This window comes from Somniosus microcephalus, chromosome 3 (assembly GCF_052327205.1).
Source record: "Somniosus microcephalus isolate GS21.2 chromosome 3, FLI_Smic_1.0, whole genome shotgun sequence".
Classification (NCBI taxonomy): Eukaryota; Metazoa; Chordata; class Chondrichthyes; order Squaliformes; family Somniosidae; genus Somniosus; species Somniosus microcephalus.
The window spans coordinates 297,908,030-297,922,785 of record NC_140989.1 but is presented as its reverse complement, the minus strand read 5'-3'; the positions used below and the strand labels follow the sequence as shown (position 1 = coordinate 297,922,785).

At 44.8% G+C, this 14,756-nt stretch overlaps 1 protein-coding gene across 9 annotated transcripts in view; it reads left to right on the top strand.

The window, feature by feature from the left end:
* Positions 1–14,756, top strand: part of LOC147122084 (disabled homolog 1-like) — a 454,991-nt gene that overhangs the window by 426,467 nt on the left and 13,768 nt on the right. For all 9 annotated transcript variants that reach the window (XM_085982823.1, XM_085982827.1, XM_085982822.1 and 6 more), the window contains 3 exons: positions 7,981–8,043; positions 8,878–9,004; positions 14,093–14,599. In XM_085982823.1, the coding sequence (XP_085838949.1) occupies positions 7,981–8,043; positions 8,878–9,004; positions 14,093–14,599 (697 nt within the window). The remainder of the gene's footprint in view (positions 1–7,980; positions 8,044–8,877; positions 9,005–14,092; positions 14,600–14,756) is intronic.

Here is a 14,756-nt window from a genome sequence, read left to right as displayed (position 1 = left end):
AGACAGGGGTGCGGGTTAGGGCACAGGCAGCAGAGTTTTGGATGATCTGAAGTTTATGGAGGGTGAATGATGGCTCGGTCGATAACTACATCAGATATTGTATTGAACCACTAAAGATCCCAGGCACCATTTATGGTCTGTGCTGATTGAGTTGATCTCCAGTGAAGCAGTATTAGGTGCTACAACTGACCTTAGTATCCCGAGACTAAGGAGGAGGAAAATCAGGCAGGGCTCCCACTCCACACACTGATGGGAATAGTCGAGCCAGAAATGCACCATCCACCATATTGGTAAAGGCCAAAAAATAGTCCGAAACAGGCGTTCGGCCCTTTTTATATGCAAATAAGAGGCCCAATGCCTTTTTGAGGACCTCACTGCAAGTGTTTTTCCCTGAGGGAGCCGTGCCTGGTGACCATCTGTTATGCCGCAACCAACAAAGTGAGTTTTAAAAATATACTTACCTGATTGTGGACTCGGGAGGTGATGGAATACTCCTCACAATCCCACATTAAAAGAACACAGACCGCTGCCGGCGGCTCCCCCCCGATCGCCGCTGTTCCCTCCCCCGGTCACCCATCTTCCCGGCGGCCGCCTTTCCTCACTTACCTGAGGGCCGCTGCGACACCAGCAGCAGCCTGAATTTCAATCGCACTTCGGTGGTGAGCTGCCTCTTACTCTCCGCAGCTCACCGGCTCAATGGATTTGAGGTCTGAGGCCCAATATGGATGGTGCCTTGGGCTTCGCCATTCAGGCGTAGAGATCGCTCCCTGTCCCTCACACGTGCCCAAATTTCTGAATTTCTAGGCCAAAATTGACGGCCTTACCTCTCTGCCCCTTCCTGGGCCTCCTTTCAGCCATCAGAGTGGCTCTGATTTTTCCAGTGTAATGTCGAGGTGGGCACCTCTGAGGCGGCTTTACTCAGCCATCTATCCTGAGTATTTAAATGACTGCGTCCCCACAATTTGGGACGTATCTAGGTCAACGTACATGGGCGGACAAGGATTCCACTTTGCCACACTAGTGGTAATGGAGTGGGACTCCTTGAATTTCAAGACCATCATTTTTCTAAATGGGTTTTATATACTTCCTTCAAATGTGAAGTCAGAATGAATAATCAGCCCAACAGCTACCCCTGCTGGCTCGGTTGATAACTACATCACATATTGTATTGAACCACTAAAGATCCCAGGCTCCATTTATGGTCTATGCTGATTGAGTTGATCTCCAGTGAAGCAGCATTAGGTGCTACAGTTGACCTCAGTATCCCTAGACTAGGGTGGAGGAAAATCAGGCATGGCTCCCACTCCACACACTGATGTTCAGTGATGTGTGCTGAAGAGTTGTTGTCGTGATTCCCTCTACACCCCTTGCCCATGTTTCCCCTTCGCCATCAAGGTCAAATGGCCTATCTGTATTAAAAGCCCTATTATAAATGCCAGTCGTTGTTGTTGATGACAGATAGTGTGCAGTGGGTGTAATTACATGAGCAAAGCAGCATGCAAGTGTAGTAGATGGAAGGATGTCTTAGGGGGAAATGTATTGAAGAATTTTTATATATTCATTCTGAGGATGTCGGCATCATAGAAACATAGAAAAATAGGAGCAGGAGTAGGCCATTCGGCCCTTCGAGTCTGCTCCGCCATTCAATATGATCATGGCTGATCCTCTATCTCAATACCATATTCCCGCTCTCTCCCCATACCCCTTGATGTCTTTTGTGTCTAAAAATCTATCTGTAGTGTCCGTGTGTTGATAAAGACACTGAAGATAGGAGTTGGTTCATAGGTGTTTACTAAGCAAAGTCTGGGGGGGGTTCTAACGGATATACACAATATACAGGCTTATATAGCCCGAGTGGCAATTACCGGCATTACAGCACACCTGGGGCTCTTAAAGACACATACACTACAATTCCTCCCCTTTTAGCTAACCAGTACATCATATTTTAAGTAATTATTAATTACATGTTATAAGAAAAATAATATACACATTGCTGTAGTTAATTAATTATAAGTCAGTCTCTCAGGAGGCTTCCTGACTCGGTCCGGATAACGCCTCAGGGGTGTAGTAGTTTCTGGTGGTGTAGTAGGTTCTTTTGGCAAGGCTGATTCGGCTTGAATGCCAGTGTCGGGTTCATCGGGTTCCAGTATCACCGGATCGGAGGTAGATATGGGTATCTCTACTTCATCGTTAAACGTATAGAGTTGTGGTGTAGGTTGTCCCTTTTCGGATGACTTTATGATTTGGTCAGCATGGCGCCTTATTATGCTTTCTCCGATGTCCACGGTATACATCAGTGGTCCTAGTCGTGTGCAGATAGTTCCAGGCTGCCATTTCTCGGTACGGTAGTCCCGGGCCAAAACTTGTTGACCTATCTGGAAGCTTCTAGTTGGCCTTTCATTCATGCCTTGAAACTGTCGGTTCTCCACGTCCCTTCTGATGTTGGGCTTGACCAAATCCAGCCGGCATCTTAGGTTTCTATTGAAGAACATCATGGCGGGAGTTTGGTTGGTAACCATATGTGTTGCATTCCTGTATGCGAATAAGAAGTTATCCAGCTTGTGCTGAAGTTTTATGTCTTCATTACCCATGGCCTTTATGGCCTTCTTGAAGGTCTGGACAAACCTTTCAGCCAATCCATTGGTGGCGGGATGGTATGGGGCGGACGTGTAGTGCTTAACCCCATTGTTTTTTAAGAACTTTCTGAATTCTTCGGACACAAATTGCGGTCCATTATCAGAACATATCTGTTCTGGCAGCCCATTCCTGGCAAATATAGTCCTTAATACTGTGATGGTTTTTTCCGTGGTGGTGGAGGACATCTTTATTACCTCCGGCCACTTGGAGTGTGCATCAACCGCGATTAAGAACATTGAGTCCATAAATGGACCAGCAAAGTCGATGTGCACCCTTTGCCAGGGAGATGAGGGCCACTCCCATGGATGTAGAGGGGCTTGTGGTGGAGCGTTTTGGACCTTCTGGCATCCTAGGCAGCTCTTGGTCATTTCTTCGATGTCTCCATCGATACCTGGCCACCATACAAACGCCCTAGCTAGGTTCTTCATTTTCACTCCACCCAGATGCCCCTCGTGAAGCTCCTTTAGCACTTTATCCTGGAGTTTGGGTGGAATCACCACTCTGGATCCACACATCAAGGTTCCTCGGCACACTGACAGCTGTTCTCTTCTTTGCGAGAATGCTGGCAACAGTGGTTCGCCATGTGCTGGCCATCCCTTCACTGTTAAATCATAGACCCGTGAGAGAGTCGGGTCATTTCTCGTCTCCCTTTCAATGGCAGAATTTGTTACTGGTAGACATTCCGCTATGGTAGAGTGGAACATCTCTACTGGGTCTACTGTAGGTGCCTCTTCTACCGTTGGCAACGGTAGGCGCGATAAACCGTCAGCATTGCCATGCTGTTTTGATCCTTTGTATTCTATGTTGTATTGGTGTGCCCCTAGAAAAAGGGACCACCTCTGTAGCCTTTGTGCTGTCATAATGGGAACACCCTTTTTAGGGTTGAACATGGAGATGAGGGGTTGATGGTCAGTCAACAAGGTAAATTTTTGTCCGTGTAGGTAATGGTTGAATTTCTTCACTCCCCATACCAGGCTGAGTGCTTCCCTGTCGATTTGGGCATAATTACGCTCAGCTGAGTTTAATGAGCGTGACGCAAAAGCTATCGGCCGTTCTGAGCCATCAGGGAATTTATGGGATAATACTGCTCCTATGCCGTAAGGGGATGCATCGCACGCCAGTCTGATTGGCAGTGATGGGTTGTAATGAGCCAAGACTTCTTCGGATGTGATTAAGTCTTTGCATTTATGGAAGGCACGTTTGCAGTCTTCGTTCCATTTCCAAATCACTCCTGTTTGTAGAAGTTCATTAAGAGGGTGTAGAAGAGTTGATAAGTTCGGTAAAAATTTATGATAGTAATTTATTAATCCCAGGAACGACCTTAATTGTGAAACATTTTCAGGTGCTGGGGCTTTTATGACCGCTTCAATTTTTTCAGGTGACTTATGCAACCCTTCCTTATTAATTATGTGGCCACAACATGATAGCCTAGTGAGCACCTGCTCCAAATTGGCAAGGTGCTCGTTGTCGTTTTCTCCTGTTACAAGGATGTCGTCTAGGTAGCATTGAGTCTCCGGAATCCCTTGCAGGACTTGCTCCATAGCTCTTTGCCAGATAGCTGGAGCTGATGCTACTCCAAAAACCAGTCGATTGTACTGGTACAGGCCTTTGTGTGTGTTTATCGTGAGATACTTTTTAGAGGCCTCCTCAACCTCCATCTGTAGATATGCCTGTGCCAAGTCAATTTTGGTGAAACGTTTCCCTCCGGATAGTGAGGCGAAAATATCTTCTATCCTCGGAAGAGGATACTGTACTGTGTGAAGGACCGGGTTTACAGTCACCTTGAAGTCTCCACAGATGCGAATTTTTCTCTGTTCTTCAGATTTATCATTATTCAATGCTTTTTTCATGACTGGAACGATGGGTGTTGCCCACTCGCTCCAATCTGTTTTGGGTAATACGCCTGCCTTTTCCAAATTCTCCAGCTCTGCCTCGACTGCTGGACGAATTGCGTATGGCACCGGTCTTGCCTTAAAAAATTTGGGAATTGCTGCATCTTCCACTTTTATTGAGGCGGTGATGCCTTTCAAGGTTCCTAGTTTCTCTTGAAACACTTCTTTGGCGTTGGCCAAGATGTCTTTTAATCGTTCAGGTATGATGTCATCATTGTTTTTTTTCTTACTGGTCACCGTCAGTGCCTGAATGGAGTGCCAATCTAAACGTATCTTTCTGATCCATTCACGTCCCAACAACGGTGGGCCACCATCTTGTAGAATGTATAAATACAACTTTTGTATTTCTTTGCCATTGTATACAACAGGCACCCTTATTTTTCCTTTGGGGTATACTTTCTGCCCCGTATATGTTTTTAAGATAATGGATGTGTCTTTTAGAGGTATATGCGAAAATAGCCTCTCGTAATCCCGTCGATTTATTACGGTTAGAACTGATCCTGTATCTAACTCCATTTTAACTGGGGACCCTGCTATCGTGAGGGTAACCCAAATGGTTTGGTAATCATCTTTGGCAAGTACATTATGTAATTTCAGACAGCTTAGTCTCTTGTTTTCGGAGTCGCTATCGCTCTTCTGGTCTTCGGAGCTACTGTCCGTCATCATTTGTACCTTCTTGTACTTTCCTTTATTGATTTTTTTTTCTGTCTGTGAATTTATTTTGTCCAGATCGGCATACCCGTGCAATGTGTCCAATCTTTCCGCATTGCCTGCATGCTTTGTCCTTGAACCAGCAGTCCCTCTGGTTATGGGTGGATCTGCCGCAGCGATAACATCTTTCGAAACCCTGTGTCATTTCATGGGTGCCGAAGTCCTGTGTCTTTTGTTGTACCTCTGCAGCTCCTCTTGCTGCTGCTTCGTATGATACAGCCATACTGAAAGCTTTGTCCAATGTTAAAACTTTTTCAGAAAGCAGCCTTTTTTGTGTTCCTTCACTTAAGAGACCGCAAACGAATTTGTCCCGAAGATAATCTGATAGTCCTGCCCCAAATTGGCAGTGCTTTGATAGCTTTCTTAATTCGGTTAGGTAATCAGCATTACTTTCATTCTTGTGTTGATTTCTCTTGAAGAATTTGAATCGTTCCGCTATCAGCAGCGGTGTTGGGTTTAAGTGCTCCTGCAGGGTATCAACAATTTCTTTAAAATTCTTGTGCTTTGGTTTGGCTGGAGTGATTAAATTTCGTAACAGCCCATATGCCTTTGCGCCCATTAGGTTCAGCAGTACTGAAGCTTTTTTTTCATCTTCTATTCCATTTGCAGTGCAATATACCTCTACTCTTTCCACGTATGTGGTCCAATCCTCTATTTCGCTATCAAAAGCATCAATATTGCCAGACTTAGGCATTTCAGAAAAGATATGGCGCTTCCCGCGCTTTTCTTTCTTTTCTGCAGTAAAGATATGGCGCTTCCCGCGCTTTCCCGCCGCTGCTGCCGATGACAATGCTGTTTCCCACGGTTTCCGTTCTTTTTTTTTCTTTTTTTAAATTTAGAGTTGGAGACTTGTTCCCGCCGGACTTTCTCTCCAGGTCTGAACGCTGACCTGCTGGCCGCGCCGGCCGTCTCCCGAGTGCTCCCTCCCAGTCCGTTATTGCTTGCCTCTGATTTCGCTGCCTGTCTCAGCTGTAGAGCCAGCCGCTGGAGCCCCAGCCTGACGCCCAGGAAGGATTAACGCAGTACCTGCCACCAGCTTGGCCAGCTGGTGAAACCACAGCTTTTCTCACTTTCTTGAGTCTTCTGGACGCCCGAGGAATCGATGTCCTTGAGGTGCTGCCAAATTGCAGGTAAGTCCGTTTCCACTTCGTCGCCACTGTAGTGTCCGTGTGTTGATAAAGACACTGAAGACAGGAGTTGGTTCATAGGTGTTTACTAAGCAAAGTCTGGGGGGGGTTCTAACGGATATACACAATATACAGGCTTATATAGCCCGAGTGGCAATTACCGGCATTACAGCACACCTGGGGCTCTTAAAGGCACATACACTACACTATCCATCTCCTTCTTAAATATACATGTGACTTGGCCTCCACAGCCTTCTATGGTAGAGAATTCTACAGGTTCACCACCCTCTGAGCAAAGAAATTTCTCCTCATCTCAGTCCTAAATATCCTACCCTGTATCCTGAGACTGTGACCCCTCGTTCTAGACCCCCCAGCCAGGGGAAACATCCTCCCTACACCCAGTCTGTCTAGCCCTGTCAGAATTGTATACGTTTCAATGAGATCCCCTCTCATTCTTCTAAACTCTAGTGAATACAGGCCTAATTGACCCAATCTCTCCTCATACGACATTCCTGCCATCCCAGGAATCAGTCTGGTGAACCTTCGCTGCACTCCCTCTATGGCAAGTAATCCTTTTTTAGGTAAGGCGCCCAAAACTGCACACAGTACTCGCTGTCATGGCTGGCATTTATTGCCCATCCCTAGCTGTCCTGAAAAGGTGGGGGTGAACCTTCTTCTTGAACCACTGTAGTAGGGTGTTTTTTTATAATTGAGTGGCTTACTAGGCCATTTCAGAGGACAGTTAAGAGTTAACCATGTTGGTCACATATCGGCCAGGCCAGGTAAGGACAGCAGGATTCCTTCCCAGAAGGACGTTCATGAACCAATTGGGTTTTCAAAGCAATCCAATAATTTCATGAGCACTTTTACTGATAACCAACTTTCTTACTTCCAGTTTTTATTAAAAATTGCGTTCTAATTCTCAAACTGCCATTTGGGATTTGAACTCATATTCTCTGGATTATTAGTCCAGTAAAAGTGTGAGAGAAGAAGCACTTACAGGGGAAGCTTACTGCTGTGAAGGAAACCCTTCTACATAATGAGTATTCATGGGAAGTATTCGTGTGTGGGTGTAAGTGACTCTGCATATCTTGCATTCTTAATACATGGCATCGATGTAAAGTTATGGTGGGGTCTCCTACCTTGAAGGAGTTGGCAGCTCATTAAACACTGTCTAGCACTGCAGCTGACTTGTGCAGTAGGTATTCATTCACATTTGTGGCAATCTCCTGCGGGGCACCCTGAACTACTCAATGACCATCAAAGGGAACCTTCCTTCTTTCTCTTTGCCCAATCAGAAAATTGGGATGCCCTGTAACTATAATGAGTAGATGAAAATATCCTTGTAATTTCTGAAATAAAAACAGAAAATGCTGGAAATACTCAGCAGGTCAGGCAGCATCTGTGGAGAGAGAAAAACAGAGTTAACATTTCAGGTCGATGCCATCAGAACTTACTGTGCCCCTTTAAACAAGCTCAGTGAGTGTATTTAATCTCCATGGGACACTGATCCGTTAATGGTCCCAAAATTATTTTAAAAACTGCAGTTGTACAAAATGTAGGTTATGTATATTATGATGAGACAATGGTCTAATGGGTGTGTTTCTTTACAGACAATTAATCAGTTAGACCTCTTTGGTGATATGTCTACTCCCCCTGACATTTCATCCCCTGGGGTAAGTGCCATTTAAACAAAAATCGTCAATGTTGCTCAGGTTCTCATAGCAACAGTTAACTTCTCCAATTTGTTGACTGCACAGAAAACTAATACATGTAAAGAAAGGACATTGTTTAAACCAGTTTCCAAGGTCACTTTCATAAATTTTGACATTAAATTTTACGTATGATAATTAATACTGTGTGTCAAATTTTTCCAGCACATTCTCAGAGGCTTGGACAAGAGTAAACCATTCGGATTTAACTGTTACTCAGGATTATATTTACAAAAGACGGTTATAAATTCCATTATAAGGCACTGTTAAGGACTGCATTCATTCTGTTGCTGCTGAGAATCCTTGTTACTGGTAGTTTACTTGTAACAGCCAAGACTCCAGGATCCAGAATTCCAGCTGTTTGTCATTTTCATATTACTTTAATATGTGCAGGAGAAAATCAAGCTTTTCCATTTAGTTGAGATGATGTAGCAGCAAAGCTGACGGCAAGTAGGTCATTGCTGTGAATTTTCAAATCAGCTTTAATTAACTAAATCAACTAAATAAATAGAAGCAATTAAATCCCTAAATACCACAATATAATTTTATTTGAGTAGATTTAATTCTAGACAAATGCAGAAAATATCTGCAACAGTGATAAGATGACTTTTTGCAATCTTTCTGCGACCAAAGGCTTCCTTTCTAAAGCTCTTAGGATTATTGAATTTCTAAGAATGCAGAAGGATTTTATTATAGTTTGATTAAAAAAGTTGTGCCCAATAGGTGCCATATCTGAGTCTTTTGTATCTCCTCCAGATGCCAGCATCATTAAACCTGCATCATTTGTGTCTTGTCTAGACCCCAGCATCACCAGCCAACGCCCTTGGACCAGACACATTTGCCACTGGAGTTCTAAGTGCTCAGCCACCAGGGAGACCTGACTTGTTTGGATCTGTTCCTTTCAACACTGCTGCTGTGCCCACAGGTAAGTTTAACCTTGGTCCACTTTATGATAGAGAAAAGCCATGTTAGTTAACACTAGCACACGCACAAAAAATCCTGGATCAAGAAAAGGCCCATTCAACACTTCAAGTCCATTCCTTCCAGGGACCATATAGAATCAACTATATAATTGTGATAAATCCATGTAGTGGAACAAGAACTCGAAGAGGCGATATCTTGGAACTAGTACGAGTATTTTATTAACAAACAGAGTAACCAACATCATGCCTGCATCCTGGCATTCCACCTTTGCTGACCTTGACAGGAAGCGAACCTCTGACCTTAACAGGAAGCAAACCTGTGACCTTAGCAGCAGCATTGGCTACAGCACCACCTGGTGGATAACCTTAATCATAACATCCCAGATTACTATATCCCTCCCCCCTTAAGATTTCAGTATGAATTTCTTAACAAACAACCATTCCTGAGGGTCACATAAGGAGTCTCCATTCATCATGTTCCATACTTGACACATCTAACAGTTCAGTATCAATCTCTCTGGTGGCTTGCGAGTCCTTTGTGAACGTCTAACAGTAAAGTCCCTGCTTGTTTGTGGTGAAGCCACCAGCTGCTCCTGAGCAGTGCTCAGAGTATCTGACTCTGCAACGATGGCTTCCTCTTGATGAATAGGTTCCTGTGGAATTGGCTCTGTCCCTGGTGGTGGCACCACAGATGCACTTGGATAACTGGGGGCAACCCTGTCTTCAGTCATTGCATCTGGAACCTTCATTTCAATTTCCCCTTGTCTGGGAAGTATCTGATCTACATGTCTACGTATTACCCTACCATCTCTCAACATGACCTTGTATGATACTGGACCTGTCATTGAGTCTATGAAGCCAGGAATCCACTTTGGTCCATAACTGAAATTCCTGGTAAGGACCGCATCTCCTTCTCCAAAACTTCGGCTCTTTGTTCTTTTGTCATGGTTCACTTTTTGTTTGTTTTGTCTGTTTTCCATTTTCCTTTTTAGGTCTGGGTGGACAAGGTGAAGAGTGGAGCGTAGTCTACGACCTAATAACATCTCAGCAGGAGAGAGTCCTGTGGTGGATTGAGGTGTTATTCTGTAGCTGAACAGAACCCGTGACACTTTGGCTGCTAAACTCCCTTCTGCACTTTTTTTCATCATCTCCTTAAATGTTTGTACGGCTCTCTCCGCAAGTCCATTTGAGGACGGATGATATGGGGCCGCAGTCACCTGCACTATGCCATTTTTTCTCAAGAACTCTTTTGTCTCTGTACTCACAAAACAAGTGGCATTGTCACTCACCACGATCTCCGGTAGCCCTTGATTACTGAAGCTCCGATGCAGGCAGTCTATAGTAGTAGTGGCGGAAGCAGAATTTACAGGATAAACATCCATCCATTTGGAATGTGCATCAATGATTATGAGGAACATCTTCCCCATGAATGGACCCGCATAATCTAAGTGCAATCTTCTCCATGGTTTATCCGGCCACTCCCAGGGGTGGAGAGGAGCCACTGCTGGTGCCTTCCGGTGTTCCTGACAAGTGCGGCATGTCTTGACTAGATTTTCTATCTCCTCATCTAGCTTTGGCCACCACAAGTAACTCCTAGCCAAGGCTTTCATCCGCGAGACCCCAGGATGACACTGATGTAGTTGCTCTAGGATAGACTGTCGTGCTGGCTGTGGAATAATCACTCGTGCGCCCCATAACACACAACCATCCTGCACACTCAGATCTGTTTTCCTGACACTGTAGGGTGTGAAGTCAGCCCCTTCCGGATGCTGTGGCCATCCCCTCACCACATATTCTCGAACTCTAGACAGTACTGGATCTTTACCTGTCCATGTTCTTACTTGCTCTGCAGTCACAAGTGCCGTGTCAGTGTCCTCCAACATCAAAACTCTGTCCTCTGGAGCTGCACGGATAGGTGTGCCTGGCAGTGGAAGATGGCTCAAGGCATCTGCGTTCCCATGGTACTTGCCCGCCTTGTAGACGATGACATACTCATATGCCCTCAACGTCACTGCCCACCTCTGGATCCGGGTGACACCATCTGTGGAACTGCTTTCATTTCATTGAAAAGAGAGAGAAGAGGTTTATGATCGGTGCATATGGTGAACTTCCTGCCATAGATGTACTTGTGGAACCCCTGTAACCCAAACATTACTGCTAACCCCTCTTTGTCTAACTGGGAATAGTTTTTTTCCGCTGGTGTTAGAGTTCGGGACATAAACCCTATTGGTCTTTCAGTTCCATCTTCCATGCAGTGTGAAAGAACTGCCCCCACCCCATAAGGTGAAGCGCCACAAGAGAGAATGATGTCTTTCTCTGCATTGTAGTGAACCAGCATATCCGACGACAGCATCAGTTTCTTGGACTGTTCAAATGAAACCCCCTGCTCCTCTCCCCACTGCCACTGTGTCTCCTTGCGCAGTAGTTTGTGAAGAGGTGCTAACACAGTTGACAAGTTTGGTAAAAACCTGTTATAATAGTTCAGCAGTCCCAGGTAAGCTTTTAACTCAGCCACATTTGTAGGAGCAGGGGCGTCCTGCAGTGGTTGTACCTTCTCCTTGAGTGGATGGAGCCCGGTGGCGTCCACTCTGTGTCCCAGGAACACTGCCACATTCCCCAGGAAAGTGCACTTACTCCTCTTGAGCCGGAACCCTGCCCTCTCCAATCTCTGTAGTACCTCTCTCAGAGTGCTTAGATGCTCCTGGTCGGTTCTCCCCGTCACCAGAATGTCATCCAGATTGATGGAAACATGTGGAATCCCTTACAGTACACCTTCGATTGTCCTCTGGAAGATAGCTGGACTAGATGAGACACCAAACAGTAAGCGGTTATATGTAAACAAGCCCTTTTGTGTATTTATGGTGACATACTTCTTTGATTCATCATCCAGTGTAATCTGCAAGTAGGCATGACTCATATCCAACTTTGTGAATTTCTTTCCTCCAGCCAGGTTTGCAGAGAGATCCTTTGTTTTGGGAATCGGATACTGCTCTAGTTTGGACACCCGATTGACTGTCAATTTATAGTCTCCACAGAGTCTTACCGAATTGTCCGGTTTTAAAACAGGTACTATGGGAGCTGCCCATTCCGAACATTTCACTGGCTCCAGTATGTTCTCTCTCAATAGATGGTCAAGCTCAGCCTCTACCTTTGGCTTCATGGCATAAGGCATAGGTCGTTGTTTAAAAAACCTTGGCGGTGTCTCCTTGTCTACATAAATCTTAGCTGGGGGGCCATTAAATGTGCCAAGTTCCTCCTTGAACACATTCTCATGTTCACTCAACACTTCTTGCAAAGTCAACTGTTTGCCCGCATCTATTTGATGTACTGCTCCCCAGTCTAATTTAAGTTCTTTTATCCAGCCCCGACCTAACAGGTTTGGTCCGGTACCCGAAACTATAACTACAGGTAGCTGTTCTACTGTGTCCCTGTGTTGCACAGTTACATTAGCTGTACCTAATGTCGCTACTCGTTCACCTGTATATATTTTAAGATGCAGGGAGCAAGGCTTTAACTCTGGAACTTTTGCACGGTTCCACAATTTTGAGTACTCTGCCTTGTTCATTATGGTCACGCCGCACCCTGTATCCACTTCAAAGTTCATCTTAGAGTCATTTACTGTCAGTTGCAATGTAATAGGAGCCACTTTTGGAATGTTCTCTAATATGCTATACATTATGAACATGTCCTCTTCTTCCTCAGCTTCCCCGCTGATGTGGTGTGCTCCATGTTTTTTCACTTCTCTCCCTTGGTTTTGCTGTCCTCCCCCTTTTGGTTTGGATTCCTCCACAGGTGATTTTGCCCTGCAAGCTCGTTTTATGTGTCCTTGTTTCCCACACTTGTAGCACTTTTCCTCCAGAAACCGGCATTCACTCGCCAGATGATCGCCCTTGCATCTATAACATGCCTTCACATGCTCACATTGTGGTTTCTGACGCATGATCAACTTGTGCACAACAACCTGACCTGCAACTTGCGTAGCATTAGCTCTGTCTGCACCCTGTATTTCTTTTACATCTCGGTTCGCTGTCTCTATGGCTTGAGCAAGTTCCGATGCTTTTTCATAAGTAAGCCCAGTCTCGGATAATAATCTACGCTGCATTCGGTCGTCCATAATTACGCAAACTAGCCTATCTCGCAGCATTTCCTTCAGGTTGTTCCCATAATTGCAATCTTGTGCTAATTTACGCAACACCGCTACATAGTCCATTACGCTCTCTTCCTCTTTCCTGTTCCTTGAATTAAACTTGAACCGCTGTACAATCTCACTAGGCTTAGGGTTGAAATGTTCTTTTAGCAAAGCCACTAATTCAACAAATGATTTGTCTCCAGGCTTTTCAGGACTGAGCAGATTCCTCATCAAACTGTAGGTTTGTCTTCCCACTGAACTAAGCAGAATGGCTTTCCTTTTTCCGGCATCATTTATTTCATTTACTTTGAAAAAATAACCCAAGACTTCACAGTACTCCTCCCAGGTTTGTGCTTGACTATCAAAAGCGGAAACCGTTCCTACCGTGGCAGCCATGCTCTCTTCCAACTGGTAGCTAACTTCAGCTTGTGATTTTGTTGTTTAAAAGTCCTGGCAGACTTCTCTTCTTTATCCAGGGTCCTTTTTACCTCATCGCCAAATGTGATAAATCCATGTAGTGGAACAAGAACTCGAAGAGGCGATATCTTGGAACTAGTACGAGTATTTTATTAACAAACAGAGTAACCAACATCATGCCTGCATCCTGGCATTCCACCTTTGCTGACCTTGACAGGAAGCGAACCTCTGACCTTAACAGGAAGCAAACCTGTGACCTTAGCAGCAGCATTGGCTACAGCACCACCTGGTGGATAACCTTAATCATAACATGCCAGATTACTATAATAATGTACTGTTCCCACCTCATCTCATCTTCTGAGGAAAGGTCTTTCAAAGTTTCTTCCTTATTTCCAAAGGTAACTTAAGCAAAACTCTGGGATATTAATCAAAACATATATTTTTGACTGATTGCCTTATTTAGTATGATATATCATAGCAAGTGAGAGTAAATAGTCACCCGACAGCTATCTTTAATGTTCATTTTCTTTTAACATTTTGGCAGGATATGTCACAATGGGAGCAGTGCCACCCGCAGTCTGGGCACAACAACCGGGTGCTCAAAATATCATCAATCCTTTGTTAGCTGGAGTTCAACCAACAGCCTGGGGCCAACCTACTTTATTTGCTGTTCAACAGCAGTGGGCCCCCGTTGGAAACCCATTCCAGCCCACTGTCTTCATGTCAGCACAAACTCCTATGCCACTCCAAACTGCCATGTTCAAAGCAGCCTTATCTGTTGGTCAACCCACGATTGCCAGTCATCAAGAAGAGAAACCAAAACAGAAAATGGGAAAGGAGATGTTTAAAGAATTCCAAATGGTCAAACCCCCAGCAGTGCCATCGAGAAAGAGTGAGCCATCAACTCTCTCATGCACCTCCGATGCCTTCACAAGCTATTTTGACAAAGTGGGAGTGGCACAGGAGATGGATGATGCAGATGACTTTGATATCTCTCAGTTAAATCTGACCCCAGCAACCTCCAACTCCACACCATCGTCAACCAATTCACGTAAGTTTCTCTACAGTTATTGTCTTCTCCTTTAACCGCATGTGTACTTGTGAAAATTATTTTCAATTTGTCCTCTGATTTTCTCCTTTCCTCGTGCCCTGCGGGGCATGGTGCCACATGTGTCTGTCACTCAACTTAATGGCCATTCGTCACAGCA